Below are 19,497 nucleotides of genomic sequence, written 5' to 3'. Positions count from 1 at the left end.
ACTTTATGATAGTACAGGGAGTGTCACTATATCCATCTGCAGTCTGGTCTGTTAATTCATGCATGTTAGAATAGACATGTGCTGGGTGGGAATGCTATGAAACAATTTCCTTGAGGGGAAATTACTACAAAGGAAGTAGTATTTCTTATAGGGAGACAGTACTCTAGATACCCTTCTCTTAGAGGGAAGCAAGTCATTGGTAGCCTTCACCTCCCTCTGAACTCAATAGGCACTAACAATTTTTTGCATTGAATGGGATTAGACTTCTGTTTTTCAGAGTTGCTATAGCCAGCAGTGTCTTGAAGCAAAAGCTTTTGATGATTTGTTCAGAGTGTTGATAGTGATTACTAAAATAACATTTTAGGGGGAGTTTCTGATATATTATTCAAGAGAGTAAGTACTTTGAAGAGGAGCTGGGATAAATAATGTGTGTATTAACTCCAGTATAATTAATATATACATTTCTTTGAGTCATTTGTTCATACCGTGCATTTATTTAATGTTTCCCACTGATATGGTCATTATGACATTATTGCTCTCTCTCCTTCCTCATCCCATTTCATTCTTTGCTATCGAAAGTTTCTTACTTCGATACTTTGTGCAAGAGTCATTACAATAGTATTTAGTAAAGTACAATGAAATAAAATAACAAAACACTAATTACAAAAATGTGAGACCAATGTGTAGATTCTAGCAGAACCAGTCAACCCCGTTCAGATGCAGTTCGTGTCCAAGGCAGTACACCAGACTATTCTTGAGAAAGGCACCTCAGTTTGGGGACAAGTGTGGCAATTTTGCTGTTTATTATGTAGGAAAAAGATCTTTTGCTAAATAATTTACCTTTGCTAACACACACACACACAAAGCTGGCTTATACTGAACCAGACCATCAGTCTGTCTAAGTCAGTATTGTCTACTCAGACTGGCAGTGGCTGTCCAGGGTCTCAGGCAGAGATCTTTCACATCACCTGCTCCCTGGTCCTTTTTATTGGAAATGCCAGGGATTGAACCTGAAACTTTCTGAATGCCAAGCAGAGGCTCTATCACTGAGCCATGGCCCCTCCCTCAGATAACATTGAGAAATTTTCCATAGGGAGTATGTAGGTATTACAGTGCAGTAGATACTGGGGAATCTGCACTGTTTGAATTGCATGTGTACAGTTCTTTTGTTTTTGGAGTATTTTGGAGTAATAATGGATAGCTAAATATTTATTGGATATAGTTTGTATGTGGCAGAGCATGGATCACAGTAGCCAGATCATGCTTTTCAAGGATCAGTTGTAGCTGGCATATCAAAGCTGGTAAAAAGCACTATGTGCCACAGAACGACCATTGGACACTTACTGTGAAGGGTCCTTCTTCTCTGAGGAAAGGAGGACATCTTGCTGCTGGGAGATTCCCACCATCCTTCAGGGAGGCAGGAACAATTTTTCAGCTTCCCATCTCTTGCCTGTGGGAGTTGCCCTCTTCAGTTCTGGTAACTCCAAAAGCAGTAAGATGGTAAAGTCAATTCAAGGAAATAGAACAAATTAATAAGAACAGAGTGGCAACCTAGATAAGGAAAAAACAGGCAAACAGTACTCGTGAGACAAGAAGTGTACCTGCTGAATAACTAGTTCAATGATGACTTTGGAAGGACAGGATGTCCTCCTTTCCTCAGAGGAGAAGGATCCTTCACGGTACGTGTCCAATGGTTGTTCTCCCTCTGAGGCAGAGGACATCTTGCTGGAACCTCCCAGAGCCGTGTCTTCATTTACTGGGTGGGTCATCATCCTCCTGATTGAGAATATGTTGTAAATCACTTCCAAAATCTGACAGCTAAATCATAGCTGTTCACCTTAGAGTACCCCACAAAGGTGGATATTGACAACCATGTGGTCGTCCTGGGAAGGCGGCGGGCTTGGAGGTGTCCAGATAGGCTCAGACTGTGGAAAAATTTAACACTGTTGTCAGAGTTGCAATTTAACATTGTAAAGGAAGAATCCTTGAGCCCACCATCATGTCCCTCGTATAGAAAGGATAGAACCAATTTAGTCTTAGTCTTCAGGAGGTCAATACCTTTTCTACTACTACACTTGATGGGAGTCCTCCAAGAAATATTGTAAATTAATCTAGCAGGGTATCCATTGTGTTTTGTAAAAAGGCCTAGACATAAAGGTTGCCCCACTCAATCTCCAAGCAGTTAAATGAAGCCATCCTGAATGTGGACGCCATACAGGATCTTGTTGAAGCATGTTCGGTGATACCGGGAGTGTTAGTGATAGTTGGTTTGCCCTCTCCTAAGGATTGGAGAACAATGGTCCTTGAGGGCAATATGATTCTAGTACTGCCTTCTGGTCCTTGATCTTCCTGAACAATTTTGGAGGAACTTGGATAGTGGGTGGGGGTAGACAAACATAAGGTCACTTGGCCACTGGGATGTTAAAGCTTTGATTGTTTTGGCCAATGGAAGAAGAAAAAACATGGTGAAGCACCAATTCACTTGATGGTTGTTTGGGGATGTCAGGTTCTTCTCTGACTATGTTATGATTTTGATAGTTTCCTTGTGACTATGATAGAAGATATATGAGGTTGAATAAGGAATTTAAAGTTTTAACGATTAGACAAAGGCAAAGCCTGATCTAAGCTGCTCTCCCTGTTGAGGCAGGAAAAGAACTGAAGAGGGCAACTCCCACAGGCAAGAGACAGGAAGTTGAAAATTGTTCCTGCCTCTCTGATTGGACGGTGGGAATCACCCAGCAGCAAGATGTCCTCTGCCTCAGAAGGAGAAGGGACCTGCACCTCCAACTGTAGGCCAGGGTCCAGCAGCTCCCCCAAGCTACGAACTTGCTCCTTCAGGCAGAGCACAGCTGCCTCCAGTACCAGCTGACTGCTCAATCCTTGAGCAGTTTTGTCATTGATAGGTAGCAGCTCAATCTCGGCTGGCCTCAGCTTCAGTGTATGGTCCTCATCTATCCCGTTGCCTTCTGCTGGTTCATGGCTTCCACCGATTCACCCAGCTTAGTTGTAAAGCAGAAATAGAACTGGTTATCATCCTCCTGTTAGTGACACCTTGCTTGAAATTGCCTGGTTATTACTCCCAGAGGTTTCATGTAGATTTTAAACAGCATGAGAGACAAGATGAATCCCTGTGGGACCACATAGCATAAGAAGATGAAGAAGAGAGAAGAGGTTGGATTTATACCCCGCCGTTCACTACTCGAAGGAATCTCAGAGCGGCTTACAATCTCCTTTCCCTTCCCCTCCACACAACAGACACCCTGTGAGTCAGGTGGAGCTGAGAGAGTTCTTTCTAGGACTGCTCATTCGAGAACAGCTCTGAGAGAACTGTGACTGAACCAAGGTCACACCAGCAGCTGCATGTGGAGGAGTGGGGTATCACACCCCTAACCACTACACCAAACTGCCACATGGCCAGGCAGCAGGCCTCCAGTACCATCTTCTGAAATTGGCCAGTCATGAAAGAGTGGAGCCATGGGATTGCAGCCCAGCTCGCATCTCCAGATACTGTGGTTGACAGTATCAAAAACTCCTGAGAGGTGCAGGAAAATCAACAGGGATGCACTTTCTTGTTTTGCTGGAGGCTGTTTTTGCCTGAGGCAAGGGTTCTTCCATGGATTTGGGTGGTCAGAGAAGCTTAGTGAGGCAAAGTACCTTGGCAACACAAATGTACTTTAATTACAGAAGATAGTCCACAGTATACATAAAGACAGTTTCCTTGCATCCCTTTGGTCGCTGGGGCTTCCTACAGTGACAGCTGTTCCCAGCAGCTCCAGATCTCCAGTGACGCAAATCCTCCTGCTACTGCTTCCTCTTCTATACTTTTCAGCCTGCTTAGATGCAGACTCCCGTATGAGTAACACCTGGCAGTCCTGCTGACTTGGGGTTAAACTCCCTTTAGCAAGGCTGAATAAGTAACTTTGGATATAGAACCTAGCTGCTGACATAGTTGAAGCCAGGATAAGGTCAACTGACCACACCATTTCCTAATCCTCCTCCTCCTGTGTTGGTACTACATCCCCCTGTCACTCTCCCAATGAAGATCATCCATCAGGGTGTAGAAATGGGCTGAGAGAGAAGAAGCAGTGGTTGCCCAGCCCAAAACTGTTGCATTCTGTCATCTGTTTATAGTTAGCTGATTCCTACCTAAGAAGGTGTGCACATGCATTTGTATATAGTTGTATATCATATAGTATTTAAAAAAGGAAGCTAAATATACAAATAGGTATAGTTTGGCTACATCCATAGCATTCTTTTGGAGCATATTGTCTGAAATGGGCTATGCATTAATTAATACAAAAATTGGAAGGTAAGGATCAAAGGTAGAGATGTGAAGGCCCAAGAAAAAAATAGTAAAGGAGGGGGATATCCCCCCATGTTTAAGGCCATTTTCCATTTTCCCTATGAAATATTGATGAGTGAAATGCTTTTTTAGGCAAAGGTTTTCACACACAAAATGTACAGCATGAAAAAGTCTGAGGACTTTCTCAATTTTGTCCAACAGAAAAATTGGGGAATTTGGGAATGCTGGAGGGGTGGGACCTCTTATGCTGTAGACATATACAGTATTTTCAAGATCTGTGTTTAAATATAAATTCGGCAACAATTAAAATGCTGTAATGGTTTTAATGATGGTACATTATTAAGAAGTTCAGTGCTTCCAGTGCTATAAAATTTTAGCTTAATATCCAGACTTGCTGACAGTCCTACTTAAGTTGTGACATTGTGAGAGAATTTCTGTCCAACAATATTTCCTTTGTTTTAACTACAGATTTTGCTTTCTACATCTACTTTTAATTTGTCCTACCTATCAGACAGCAAAAAATGAAAGATACATGTGCTATGGTAGCATTGGGTACAGCAGTTTGCAACTCTTTCTCAAGTATTGGGTATACTTGCAAATTTTCTTACAGAAAGTGAAAATATTTGTACTTTTTAATTCCATAAATAAGCCAACTAGTATAATTATGTATGTAAAACAAGTTATAAAGGCTTGATAGGAAAGTAACTATTGCATAGATTTTGATCCCCCCAAATTTCCATTATTTCCTGGGGGGGGGGGGACAGAAAAAAACTGTCCCCCACTTCAAAATTTCCAGAATTTTACATCTCTTATCAGAGCTGGTTGTAGCGGGGTGGCAAAGGGCATTGGATGCTAGGATGGAGGACTTGTCATCTCAGTATCAGGAAGAGGGATATACTGAAAACCTGGGGGGGGGGGCACAAGGAACCCTGACTCAAGATCTTTGTTGCTTCGTTTTTCTCTAGCTCAAATGCTGTTAGCAGAGGATATACTGGACTGTTCTTTGACATTAACAGCAACTATATAAAGCTTTTTGGTAAACACCTCCTGTTGTAGATTATTCAATACTTATTGCCATCATTGGCTGAATTCATGAGTTTCGGAAAAGGCAAACATTATAGTTCCATGGTTAGACATTACGTGTTGAAGCACCTGTGTGCCTTCCTTGCCTGCCCCCTGCTTACACATGCATATTTTCTTGGTATCTAGTAGCTACTGTTCATATGCCCATCAAAAGCCACTGTTATATTATACCCGAAGTGTGCTGAAATTCTTTTACCTCTGGAGTGGAGACTTGTGGCTATGAGAAAGTGTAGAACATTCATGAGGGGTGGTTCTTATGCCATTCTTGGAGTTGTGAGCGAGCGATTTGGCTACTGCATACAGTAGTTTGCTTTGGAGTCATCCTTCCTGAGCAAAGACAAAAATGTGTGAGCTGGAGGCTAAAAAACTGTGAGCTAGCTCACACTAACTCAGCTTAGAGGGAACACTGACCCCAAGTGTGCTGATATTCTTTTACCTCTGAAAAGGAGACTTGTGGCTATGAGCAAGTGTAGAACATTCATGAGGGGTGGTTCTTATGCCATTCTTGGAGTTCTCTGCTTCTCCGTCTCTTGGGTGTCATCAATATAGTGATGACATCTAGCTGTAGCTCTCTGTCCAGATCTGGCAATGCAGTAGAAGTTTTGAACCACAGCCCGAGACCTGTGCTTAAATAGCTAAGAGAGAACAAATTGAAACTGAATCCTGACAAGATCGAAGTAGTACTGATTGGAAAAGCTGAGGATTTGAAGGACAGTGTACTCCCCACTGTTGATGGGGTTCAGCGGATCCTTGCTATCTTGGATAAGAGCCTAGTAGTGATGACATCTAGCTGTAGCTCTCTGTCTAGATCTGGCAATGCAGTAGAAGTTTTGAGCCACAGCCCAAGACCTGTGGTTAAATAGCTAAGAGAGAACAAATTGAAACTGAATCCTGACAAGATCGAAGTAGTACTGATTGGGAAAGCTGAGGATTTAAAGGACAGTGTACTCCCCACTTTTGATGGGGTTCAGCGGATCCTTGCCATCTTGGATAAGAGCCTACAGGTTATACTGAACCCATCATTACTGCTGAGGAAGTAACTGTTGGAAGAAAGCTACATGTCAAGGTTGGAAGATTGTCCCTTCCCTTCAAGGCACCAAAATCCAGTCACGGTAACATCAAGACTAGACTATTGTAATGTGCTCTACATGGGTCTGCCCTTGAAGCCAACTCAGAGATTCTGGTTGGTAGAGAATGAAGCAGCTCAGTTATCAGGAAAAAAGTTATCAGGAAAAAGGTGGAGCATACATATTACACCCATTATTCAGTCAGTCCATTGGCTGCCCACTAGTCATCAGGTTCAGTTCAAGGTACTGATTATTACATACAAAGCCCTACAAGGCACCAAAATCCATGTCACGGTAACATCAAGACTAGACTATTGTAATGTGCTCTACATGGGTCTGCCCTTGAAGCCAACTCAGAGATTCTGGTTGGTAGAGAATGAAGCAGCTCAGTTATCAGGAAAAAAGTTATCAGGGAAAAGGTGGAGCATACATATTACACCCATTCTTCAGTCAGTCCATTGGCTGCCCACTAGTTATCAGGTTCAGTTCAAGGTACTGATTACTACATACAAAGCCCTGCATGGCCTTGGTCCCTCCTATCTGCAGGACTTGCCTCTCCACCTGTGTTTTGCCATGACAGCATCTTCAGGGCCTTCTGCAGGTGCCATCTGGCAAATAGGGAAGATCAACAACTGTCCGTATGCGTGCTTCCTCTGTTGTGGCCTCCACGTTGTGGAACAGCTTGCCTTATGTTTCTGTTGTTCTGCAAACTATGTAAAATGGAGTGTTCAGGAGGGCTTTTCTATAAAGATAATAGGTAATACAATCACAGAATGGTACAGGAAGGTGCTTTATAAATACAAAGGGATTGTGGACTGCACCATTGTAGACAGGACATATTATGTTTGCTGCATGTATTACCCTGTTGTCCTGCATCTTTTTTGTTGATGTAACAGCATTTTCCTGTATTGTATCATCACTCTGTATCATGTCTAATTTTTCTTTGCTATCAAGTCATAGCTGATTTGCAGCAGCTCCCTTGGATTTTCAAGGCAAGAGACATTCAGAGGTGGTTTGCCATTGCCTGCCTCTACGTCACGACCCTGGCATTGCTTTGAGGTCTCCCAACCAGGTACTAACCAGGGCTGACCCTGCTTAGTTTCCAAGATCTGACAAGATTGGGCTAGCCTGAGCTATGCAGGTCATGGCATCATGTCTAATATGCTACGCATATTCAGATTTCTATAATCCTAGTTCTAGTACGTTGCTTGTTGGACATCTCATTATATTGGCTGTATTGATTTAAATGGTGTAATCTGCTTTGATCTCGGAAAGGCAGACCATAAATATAGTAAATAAATAAAAGAAAGGGATGGGCTTCGTTTTACACACTCTTTTTGACCCTGTGGTGGCATGGGCCAGCTGTGGCCTACAGGCCCTGTTCTACTCTGCCCTCCAAGGTTTTCTCAACACCTGGAGAGGCTTTTCTCTCTCTCCGGTAGTCTGCTGCCACCACCTGACCTTTGCAGGAATTACACCCTGGGAGGGTCAGGACTCCCTTCCAAGTTCTGAGGCCTTGCCTGGTCACCACAGTGACCATTTACTGCCTTACATGCCCCTGGAGGAATAGCCACTTGCCAACTGCCTGCCTTCCACCTGGCACTCCTTTTAAAAATAGCGTGTCCAAGATGGTGGAGGTCTATGTGATACAGAGAACCACTACCAATATCAAAAGTTATAAAGTATTTATTAAAAAGGAAATGTTCACAAGTATACTTTTAGCACAGCACCAGATTGAGTGAAGGATTCAAAAGAAATGGGTAAAATGCAATTCTGCTGTTTGTCTCTCTCTATATGCCCTATCAGATGTTAAAATATAGGACTGGCACCTTAGCTTAGTAAGTTACAGATCTCTACAGACTTTCCTATCCCTTGAAGTTTCCTTCAGCTCCCCAGGCCAACACAGGGTCAATGGCCTCCTCCTCCGAACCTAAGTTAAGAGTTCTGCCTGCTCTGATGGACTTCAGACCAAAGAGAGCTTCTTCCTTGATTCCAGGAATTTTATCTTCTCCCTTTCTCCTCCCACTGACCCAGTCAGGTCAGGTCAAGGAAGTTCTTCCTATAGCCTCCAGAATTTTTTCCCTGAATTCCTTCTAGTCTTAATTCCTCCAAATCTCTCGCATTTCTTCACAGATCCACACAAGCTTCTCCCAAGGGTTGTTGGGTTTTTGGGTTTTTTGCACCTTCTCTCCTATAGAGCTTTCCTTCCTCACTTGCTGTGCCTTATTTTGCCACAGCTTATTTGCTCAGTAGCTTCTTGCTGATTGCAAGGAACTGGAAGCAATTTTCAAGCCCTGTTGTGAACACTTTCTTTTTCCTTTCTCCTCCTTGTCACCTAAAGAGTTCATAAGGCTCTGATGTTGCTTACGCAGCACTGTGTATCACAGAGCTTCCCATAGCAGGGCTAAGTATTCCACAGACACAGTTCCTCAGTGCTAGTTAAAATGTTTTAAATAAGAGGCATAACATCCTGTACATTGTCAAATGAGCCTTAGGTGGTATGTATTAATTACCAGCTTCTTCTGGTCATTTCTAAATGTGCATGTTCAGACATGAGTTTTCGGAAGGAGTTTTTATTGGACATTCTAGGTAAGCGTCTGTACAGAATATCTGTGGTAATTGCTGTGTGTTACTTGGGATTCCCCTCTACTCGCTTACTCTCCCTCTCCATTGTTTGCAGGATGCTTCATTATCTGAATTTTCTCATGCCTATTTTAATAATCATGTCAGGAAAAGCATTTAGAATATAACACCCCAAATGGCTGTACAGTCATCCCCCACACTGTTGTATACTGGCAGGTTTCTTGTAGACACCTTATTTTCTGTATAAAACCTCTCCATATTTTTCTGTATAAAACCTCTCCATATTTTTCTGTATAAAAAAGCTCAAAGATGAACACTTCTGATTTCATTTGAAAATATTTTGCTTTTGTGTTCCTTGCTGTTTGAAAACATCCATTCTTAGTTTTTTATTGCATAAACATGTTTGGACATCAACAAATTCTTGAGAACCGTGTTACATATACATTTATATGCCTTTTTAAAAAAATTGAAAATATATTGAATTCATACTTTTCCTCCTCATTTAATTATTTACATATAGTCCACCTTTCTCACTGAGACTCAAGGTGTATTACACAATGTAAATCAGTGCAATCAGTAGGATGATATATCTAATAAGCGATGTAATAGGACTAGAAATTGCAGAAATTTGCAGCAGAACTGTTGACTGAACAAAGCATAAGTATTAGACATATTAAATATTAAACAGTGTAGAACATGGTATTGCATTAGTAGAAATACTGTGCATTCTCCTGGGCTAATCTGTTACTATATAGACCTGTTTCCTTTATAAAAATGCCTTCTTTAACTGTTCACAACTGGGGGGGGGGTACCTTACTGGAGTCCTGACACACCCTGGTTCTGTCCCATAGACTTCAGTGGGACTAAAATAGTTTATGCCTTAGTTAAGGAATGAGCTATGCATGGTAAAAGTTAAACCCTTTGGGAAGTACAGGGTTGGTGCTGGAACCGTTTGGCTATAAAACGCCCCTTTTTCCAAAGCAAAATCTCTACAGCAACTAAAGCCACTCACAGGGCCCTGGCTCCAGCTACACAGAAGCACAATGGCTGCATTGAGAGTAACTGCTGGGGAAGCCCTCCTTCCTTGACTACTCCGTAAATGCAGTTCTTTCTCTCTGAAAAACCCTGACATCAGCGTTCGGAAAAATCCAAGAACTTGTGTCATGGAACAGTGCTAAAGCACTTGCTTGGGCTGCTGAATGGCTGAATGGTGGCTGAAACTTTAGCAGCTAGGCATTTACACTCCCACCCTCTCTCTTCTCAGTCTGTCTCCAACTCTGTTGCTGAGATGGTGTTACCCTATGCATGCTTAAAGTTTGGCTTGGAATAATAACATAAGAACGGCATTGTTGTGAGTTACCAATAAAAAAGTTAAAATCACCTTGCTTCATTTTTAATACTGGGGGAGCTTTGACAAGCCTTGAGTGGCATAAAAAAGGCGGGGGTGGATTGTAGCAGGAACTGACGGACTGAGAGGAATTGAACACGGCACCTAAAGCTGCTATGTCTGCCTACAGGCTTGGCTTTAGTTTCCCCCAAAGCAGTGTAGTCTTATCATGCAATATGCATCTGTGGTAGAAACAGTACCACAATACATTGGTTACATCACATAGCATGGAACCGTGATACCCAAGGGACTGCCTTCTCTCATATACAAGTCTGAGCATTCATTGAGATTTTATAGGCAGTGTCCTTGCCTTCACAGATGATTTGGGTGGTAGGTGGAAACAGGGCCTTCTGGATTACCATTCCTAAGGAGGTGTACCTGGTGTCTATGCTGGTTTCTTTCAAACACATGTAGGGAAGGAAAAATCCAACAGTTTTACCATGGTTTTCCCCGTCTTCTCCTGCTGCTGTTTTGTATAGATATCTATTAGTGTTTAATAGTTGAGAATGGTTTTGTATTTTAGATTTTTTATTGTATTGTTCTATTGTGAGCCACTTTAGAGCACATATTTGGAAAGACTGGATACAACTCTCTTTAAATGAGCCAATAAAATAAATGGCAGTGGGTTACAGCCCAAATGAGTCAAAGTTATGTGAAAAGGCACAGCCCTGTCTACTACTGCAAGCATCCTCAACCATGCATGATAGGATTGGGTTTGCCATCATGACCATAGTTAGGGTTGCCAGCTCTGGGTTGGGAGATACCTGGAGATTTGGGGGGAGGAGCCTGAGGAGGGCAGGGTTTGGGGAAGGACTTCCCTGGGGTATATTGCCATAGAGTCCACCTTCCAAAGCGGCCATTTTCTCCAGGGGAACTGATTTCTGTCACCTGGAGATCAGTTGTAGTAGTGGGAGGTCTCCAGCTACCACCTGGGGGTTGGCAACCCTACCCATAGTGCTGGAGTTTCTGCTTTAGTGTTGCATTCCTCTTTCTTCAGGTTTCTTTTTTTACCTCTTCTCAGATAATCTCTAGAGAGTGTTCATCAGTAATCAGGTTTCCAAAATTGGTGGATCCAGATAGTTCAGAAGCAAATTGTTGCAGTAGTTAAGCTCCATATGGGGTATCTTTATTTTATTACATTTTCATGCCACCCCTCCTCTAATGAGTTCAAGTTGCTATACATGACAACTTCCTCCATGCACACACATTTAATTTGTAATTCCATCATGTTATATCTACCTTGACAGTCTATCTGCCATGTTAGTTTTCTGGGTAGTATTATTATGGCACACAGTGACAGTTGTTTTCACTGTAGCATGTGGACTGGTAAAAAATCTGTTAGTCTGCTGGTTTGGTGCTGTATTATCTAGTTGCTTGTCTTCAAAATTGAAGAGTGCTCTTGGTTACAGAGGAGCCCACATGAACAAATCCTTGATGTCCTTACTAGCTTAACACTTGAGTATACCTACTACTGTATCTGATAATTCTATGAAATCTGGAATCAGAAGATAAAATTCAGTGAAGGTTCAAGCTTCCTTAAGTAGCAAGCTTTTTATTTTCTCCTTTGAAGGTTGAAACTAGACTCATTTGTAGAATTGCCAGAAACCTAAAGCAAATAATACCACAAATGATTTTTTCATGAGTCACATTTTTGGGTGAGTCTGCTGCCCAGATCTCCTACTAATCATCAGTGTGTTGCTTTATGTAGTCAGTTTCATAAAGAGCACTAGCAGTGGGTGTCACTTGGCCACCTTCCTTAAGAGGTCACTTTCTGTGGTTTGCATTAAAAAAAACCCCCAGCAAAATAAATTGTCAGTATTTTGTGTTATACCGGAATTTCTTCAGAAAAGCAAAAGGGGAAAAAAGGACTGTAAGCACCTTGACATTCTAGTAAAAAAAGAACAGAGCATGTTAGGAGAAAACAACAAAATTGCCACAGAGCATACAGACTTTAATTTTCAATAAATTGTGTTCCTTGAAATGTGTACTTACTGTTCTTGGTATTGCAGTGCCATGAATGTTAAGTCTTACACTGTTCAGAATCTTGGTATTGCAGTGCCATGAATGTTAAGTAACTGGTTTGAGAAAAGGAAACTACAAAAAATGACGTACAGCTTTTAGTTCTGTTGAGTGGATATATTCAGGTTCTGTTTAGTTTAATGCCACAGTTTTGTTTGCTTTGTGGAATATCTCAAAACCACTGAAAAGGATTTTTAGGAAGGAAATCAGTGACTTGACAAGAGCAGGACATAGGTTCATCTCGGTTTTAATTTGGCTCTGAATACCAAGTTACAGTGTTTTAGATTGCAGGGCAGAAATCACACCTCATTAGATTTCTTCTCTGCAGTGAATGGGCCCAATCTGCATAGGACTGGGAGAGTTTCCTTGCAGTCTTGACCTCCTACATGCCCCGCTTCCATATACCCCCCCCCTTCAGAGACAAATAGGAGATTCTGGCTTGCAGCCCGTGGAGTTTCCGGGAATCTATTCCAGCATCCTTTTGGAACAGCTCTCCCCTTGACGCATGTGGCATTGTTTGTACACTGCCATTCTCAAGTAGAAACAGAGATGATAGTTTTGGAGTTTATTATTTAAAGCCACATTTAGTGTGGGTGGGTGCTTTTGTACCTCTGCAGGCTACAGAACAAGTATCTCTTCTGGAAGATGATCTTTTGCCATGGTGGGGGTCTGGGATGATAACATTATACACTGGTTCTAGTTAAATAAATCCTTTCAAAGTTGTCACAATTATTTAACTGTGCAGCAATGTTCTGTGGCTTGGGAAAATGTTACCTGTCTCCATAAGTACTTGGGTATAACCAAATGCAAGTTGACCAACTGATTTAATGTGCAATAAATATTTAAGTATCTTTTTAAATTTGTCCTTTAAAATGGCTAAAGAAAAGCTCTGAAGATACACTGTATTATTTGTTAAAAGCATTCTGTGTTGACATCTCTTGGCATATTTAGTGATTTACTTAATAGAGATGTTGAAGTGGTGACTTAAATGTGCTACTATTTTATTCTTTGGGTTCATTTTTCTAAATGTATTACGTGGATGCCTGCCTGTGATCACACATCAATGAATGCAGTATCTACAGGAAGTATTACTGTTTTCCAGGAGCAAAATACTGTGCTTTGGGCACTTAAATGCACAGCTCTACAGCAGAAACACTAGCTAGAGCAAAGATTTGTGGACAATTTGCAGGAAATTGAAAGCAAACGTTACATTTATGACACACAAAATAGATAGTGGGATAAAAGCTTTTGATCTTATTCCGTGGGAATTCAAACTACTTTTGTTTAGTATATGCAACAGTTGAAATGGAGGAAAGGAGAAACAATTATTAATAACAAATTGTGACTGGGAGTCCTTTTAAAGGCCTGTTACTCTTAAATATATTTATGGTATACTGTTTTTTCTTTTTCAGGTTTCCCCTCAAAAAACCTACAAGGTAAGTTCTTGAGAATCTGACTACTTGTACATGTCATAACCTAGATCATATTGGTCCTGGTACCACTTTTTGATTTGTTCCTAGAACTCATTGGCCAATAAGTAGCTTGTTTGTCAAAGTAAAATACAACACAAACTATATTAGGATTAGTAATGACTGCACCTCAATTTTCAAGAAGATTGCAGATAGTAGAAAATTTGGAAGTTGCCCTTTAGCTAGACACTAGTTACCATGTGGTTAAAGGGCACCATGTTTGGGGAGGGGGGGGATACGTTTGAAGGCATTGAAGGATCATTAATAGCGATTCATATCTTGTAAGGCCAATTCACGAGAACTGAAACGTATCTCAGTGTGCAGAGTTGTGACAGAGTCTGAAAGGATGGGAGCATTGAAGCTTCTCGTTATGAAAGGGCTAACAGTTAACAATAAATCAGATGTGTAAGTTAATTTTCCACTTGATATATAATTGATCTCAGTACACTTTCTAGCCTTTCTTCCCTGTAAATGTAGGAACTGGCATGTCTGGATAACAGCAGTTATACAGTGGGGTTTCTTTGGGTGGGGGTCCAAAGGATCCCAGGACATGTAATGCTTTTATTTTTCCATTCATTCCAGTGGGTGTTAACCAAACCTCAGTAATTTTTGTTCTTGTTGTTCAGTCGCACAGTCGAGTCCGACTCTTCGCGACCCCGTGGACCAGATCACGCCAGGCCTTCCGTTCCTCCGCCGTCCTCTGAAGTTTGCTCAACTTCATGTTCGTTGTATCTATGACACTGTCTAACCATCTCATCCTTTGCCGTCCCCATCTTCTTTGACCTTCAGTCTTTCCCAGCATCAGGAAATGGCAACCCACTCTCAGTAATATTCTGCTTCTAATGTTTCTAAAGTAAAAATGGTAGATAGTTGGGCACAACTGGACCAGTTATTCTTAAGGAATATATACAAATATTTTTTTCTACTATCCTATACAGCGGAAGACAGGAAGGCCTGGCGTGATCTGGTCCATGGGGTCGCGAAGAGTCGGACTCGACTGTATGACTGAACAACAACAAATACGGTTATACAGTACTTAAGAGTACTTCTCTCTTTTTTTGCTGTTGGGTTATTAGTAAAAAAAGAAATCTGTATGCTTGTTCAGATTTCTTAACAAAATTGTTTAAGAGTTATAATTTCTTAGGAGTCCTGACTGATATGTATGTGATTTACTCACGCTGGCTTTTCCTTCTGTTTGGCTTCAGGCATGGCAGCATTCTGAGCAGAGAGTCTCCAGCAGACAAGAAACAGAAGGTTGAGCGCTGCATCAGTGCCCACGACTTTGACCCTACAGGTAGAATCCTGTCAGCCTCCCACACAGAAGTCCAGTACTTCGTATCTAAGAGTTTTCTTAGAGTTAAAAAACCGTTGTCACATATTTTTAGTGGTGTAGTATTCAAAAGCTATCCCTGATCCTTCTCCGAACTAAAAGAGCGTAATACTTTCAGATACTCCTTTTTCACATGGTTTGCGTGTTATTCCCTGTTATGCTGTTCAGTTGTGTAAATCTGTTCTGGTACACTGATGAGTGGAATCTCTTGTGAAAGCAAATGTGACAGAGTATAGCTGATTTACTATCTTTTTTTAACTGCAGTGATAGGGCCATTGATAGTTATTTACTAAAATAGGCAGAGTACGTGTCCTCTGGACAAAAGGGAGTCATGTAGCTGTAGATTGTGGTCCCCTGGCAGGCTGGGGTGGGGTGCCAAGTATGGTCATTGTACACTTTGATAACTACCAGCCGCACAGGCAGTATGTTAACCTGTGCACAGATGCTGATTATTCTGAGAAGCAGGTCATGAGAGTGTTGGAGCCTAGGAGGCATAGCTCAAAGGACAGAGAGCCGAGAGGCTGTTTTGCAAAACCCTACAGTCTTTGTCTTCGTGGCATTTCCCTTTGCGCTTATGAGAAGGTCCTGTTGGGTAGACCTTCAGTGCAGTATCCTTTGTAGTATCTGATGCTGACTGCTAAGACATATTATCCAGCCCATCAGTTAAGATCCTCCTCATAAGCCCTGCACACCCATCTGAAGAAGTGAAGTGGATGATTACCATGGATGAGGCTGGTAGCACCTTGCCCTTGGAATGTCCTCTCCCTTGAAGTGCATCTACCCTCTATGTTGAAGTTCCTGTACACATCAGAGCAAAACATTTATTTTAATCCAGGCCTTTAACGGAGAGGTTCCCTTTTTTTAGCTTTTGTGGTCTGCTTTGTACCTGAGGACTGCTTTTTGACTCTCATTTTAGGCTGCTGAATGTTTTGTGCTGTTTTTATGCCCCTGTTTTTATGGCTTCTTTTTATGACATTGTTCTTGATTATTTGTATGTTGCTGTGTTTATGGTTTTATTGTGTCGTTTTTACTTTGAGCAACCTTGAACAAGTCTTTGGAGGGGCAGCATATACATTTTCAAAATGAGATCACAGGGCTGGTAAACTGCTGTACTTGGTACTCTGAGGAGCAGAGATGAAAAATGTGTAGCCCTTTGCGAACAAAATAACTTCTGTGTGCAGCCTTCCAGGGGAATTGGCATTTGACTGTTTTTATTTTCAAGAGTTGTAACTGGACACAACTGTTCACCTCCCCCCCCCCATATTTGTAGACCATCTGTGTTGCATACTAATATTGTCTTGGACTTCAGTCTGCATGTGAAGGTTCCACCCACTCCAACCTACTAACCCAGTGACTGCTGTGTGCTCCTAACTGTGTGACTGACTGGCTTGCGGGTGAGCCTCTTGGCCCCATGCTTTCCGTCTATGTACTGTGCCATTCTGTCTGTGATTCTCTAGGGTCATGGAACAGGTGAGAGTTGACCCCAAAGGCTGCGGACTGCAATATGCAAATATAAGGAATTATGAAGAAAAGTCAGACTCTCGTGTCTGAACCAAATTGTTGTTCCACCTCTTTGTTTGGTGAGATCCATTGGGTGGTGTATTTGTTTATTTATTTATTAAATTTATACCCTGCCCTCCCCCGTATTGGGCTGCACCTTGCAAGGCGGTGGGGTTCAGTCTGAAAAATGGAAACAGCAAAGGTCTGCTTTGCAGCTTGGATATGAGGAGAGGCCATAAATGCCACCATCCCTGTTCCTTAGGAGTGGGATGGGCTAGTAACGTAATAAATAGTTAGTACTTCCTTGTTATCCCTTTTAAAGGATTTATTTTCAAGCAGGCACAGTTACGCTAATGAATAAATATTTCTCTTCTCACCGGTGAATGTGAAACGTGTTAATCTGGATCTGCAGCATTCTGACCATGGGTATTTTAGGTCCCTTTGACCTTTCTATCCTAAGAAGTGCTAGTCTGCTCACAAAACCCCCTGTTGTGATTCCTTGGATATTCTAAGGATTTTGGAGAGCAGGGCTGGGGAAAAAATAATTCCTAGAGAGCCGGGTTCAAGACTTGTTGCATGTCTCTACTGGAGCAGTATTGGGGATAGGGTGTGTATGGACTGTTTCTTCCAGTGTAAGGCAACTCCCGTAGTCATTATTTATACAGCACAGTTCATGTACATGGTGCATGTTGAACATAAGGTGGTATAGGAAAGAGCTTAATCACGATGACTTCGTTCCCCCCCCCTTTGCTCACTAGCACTTTTACAGTGTATTGTTGCCTGTGTAGTTCCTCCCTTTGGTATTCACATCCTGATTTCCAAATAATATCACCTCTGTGTGACTCATTTCTCGTTTTTGTATGTTGCACGATTTAACCTGATTATACAAATCATTCTGTTTTATTTTATTTTTTTAAATTCCATGTTGGTCTCCATATTTCCTATATCTTTTTTTTTCTCCTTTTCTTCTGCTCTTGTGCAGATAGCTCCTCCAGGAAGACAAAGTATAGCTCAGAGGAGAGTAGATCCGAGACGTATGGTAAGCTTGACGCAGCCACTGCAGCCTCGTGCCTTGTTTCGGTGTGCTCCATACTGCTGCTCTGTGTGCCTCAGGCCTGTGCCCTTTACCTGCATGCCTGGCCAGCTCTGCTGCAGGGGAAAGGATGGAGCTTTTTAACGTGGCTTAAATGTGCAAGCTTGCAGCTGATGGTTACTAACCCGTGTGTAGCAAACGCTGGGTGTTTTCTGTGTTGTCTTCTGTTCCCTAATAGGAAAACTTACTTTGACCTGAGGTGACTGAGGAATCAGTGCCATCTAATATACAAGGCGTGGCATAGTGGTTAAGCGTGGCGGACTCTAATCTAGAAAACTCAGTTTGATTCCCCACTCCTCCTTCACATGAAGCCTGCTAAGGGAACTTGGGTCTGCTATGGTTCTCTTAGAAATCTCTCAGCACCACCTTCCTCACAAGGTTCCTGTTGTGGGGAGAGGAAGGGAAGGCAATGGTAGGTCGCTTTGAGACTCCTTAAGGTAGAGAAAAGCGGGGTATAAAAAACCCAACTCCTCATCTCTTCTTCTCTTCAGTAGCGTCACACACTTTGAGTTGTCGTGGACCTTACAGTATGTGTTACATATAGGAGAAAGTCTTGCCTTTTGTCTAAAGAAATGACTGAATCCTTTCACTTCCCTGTTCACTCACTGAGTTTCCCATGGTGGCTTCTCCATACCTTGCATAAGATGGAAAGCAAATTAGGGATGTAGAATATTAAATGCTTATTCAATGAAAAGGATTCATTTACTGTTTCTGTATGGCTGTAACTATTTAAACATTAAGAGTGCTCAGCAGGAGTGGATGTGCAGACATCCTTGCATGGATGCGAGTGCAAAGGTGGAGTTTGCCAAGGGAGGGGACTGGAGTTAGCCAAGGGGAGGGTGGGTGTCCCCTCCCCTCTCACTGTTAACTGCAGTGCGTGATTCTTGCATGTCCTGAAAATTACCTGTAGAATTACCAGTAGAAGCATTAGTTGACCAGGAAGAAGAGTGGACAAACACTTCTCAAGTTTTTAATAGAAAGTAGACACACACACCCCACAGTCACACTGTATGTTCTTTGGAGTAGGATGCTCTTCTGCCCATTGTACATTTTTAGTCTTGAAGATAGAGTGCGCCAGAAGGAGTAATTATCTTGGGAGCTTGTTAGTGTTTAAACAATAAACATTTTAAATCGGTTTAGCAGTTGGATTTAAACTGACTTACATCCCTAAAGCAAATTGCTTAGAGCTATTCAGCACAACATTGGGGGGGGGGGGGCTTTGATGGCTAAAAAAAATGCAAACTACTTTAAGTGCATAAAGTGCATTAAGTTAAAGTGCGTCAAGTTCACTCCGTACTTCTGTTTCATAAAATGATCTTCCCTGGATTTCTCTCTTGTCAGTATTCGTCCTGTGAATGATTGGGTTTAGTTTTAGAGTGATAAATCCCAACTATCAGGTTTGTGCATATCTGTATTCCCAGAAGTGTTTCCATAGGCTTTTTCCTGTAACTGCTCTTTCAAGGAAGAAAGGACTTGTTAGAGGCTATTTTTGCTCCATCAGACCCTTAAAACAGGATTTCTTTGCACATAGCATCCTAAAAAAGGTCTAAGTAATCTTGAATCTGGAGGTCACTTACTGGTCTATCACTTCGCCTTAGCACTTGAATTCTTTTCAAAAGGAACCCATCCTAGATTTTGTTTTTTCTTTTCAACGTGTATGCAT

The 19,497-nt window shown here is 41.9% G+C and overlaps 1 protein-coding gene across 1 annotated transcript in view; it reads left to right on the top strand.

The window, feature by feature from the left end:
- ARHGEF12 (Rho guanine nucleotide exchange factor 12) overlaps positions 1 to 19,497 on the top strand; it is a 140,424-nt gene that overhangs the window by 35,781 nt on the left and 85,146 nt on the right. Inside the window, exons 2-4 of the mRNA XM_015408614.1 lie at positions 13,855 to 13,878; positions 15,117 to 15,205; positions 17,724 to 17,780. Coding sequence (XP_015264100.1) covers positions 13,855 to 13,878; positions 15,117 to 15,205; positions 17,724 to 17,780 — 170 coding nt within the window. The remainder of the gene's footprint in view (positions 1 to 13,854; positions 13,879 to 15,116; positions 15,206 to 17,723; positions 17,781 to 19,497) is intronic.

This window comes from Gekko japonicus, unplaced genomic scaffold (genome assembly GCF_001447785.1).
Source record: "Gekko japonicus isolate JY-2015 unplaced genomic scaffold, Gekko_japonicus_V1.1 scaffold1744, whole genome shotgun sequence".
NCBI classification, from domain to species: Eukaryota; Metazoa; Chordata; class Lepidosauria; order Squamata; family Gekkonidae; genus Gekko; species Gekko japonicus.
The sequence above is the reverse complement of the archived record's forward strand: the minus strand, read 5'-3'. Positions and strand labels throughout refer to the sequence as shown.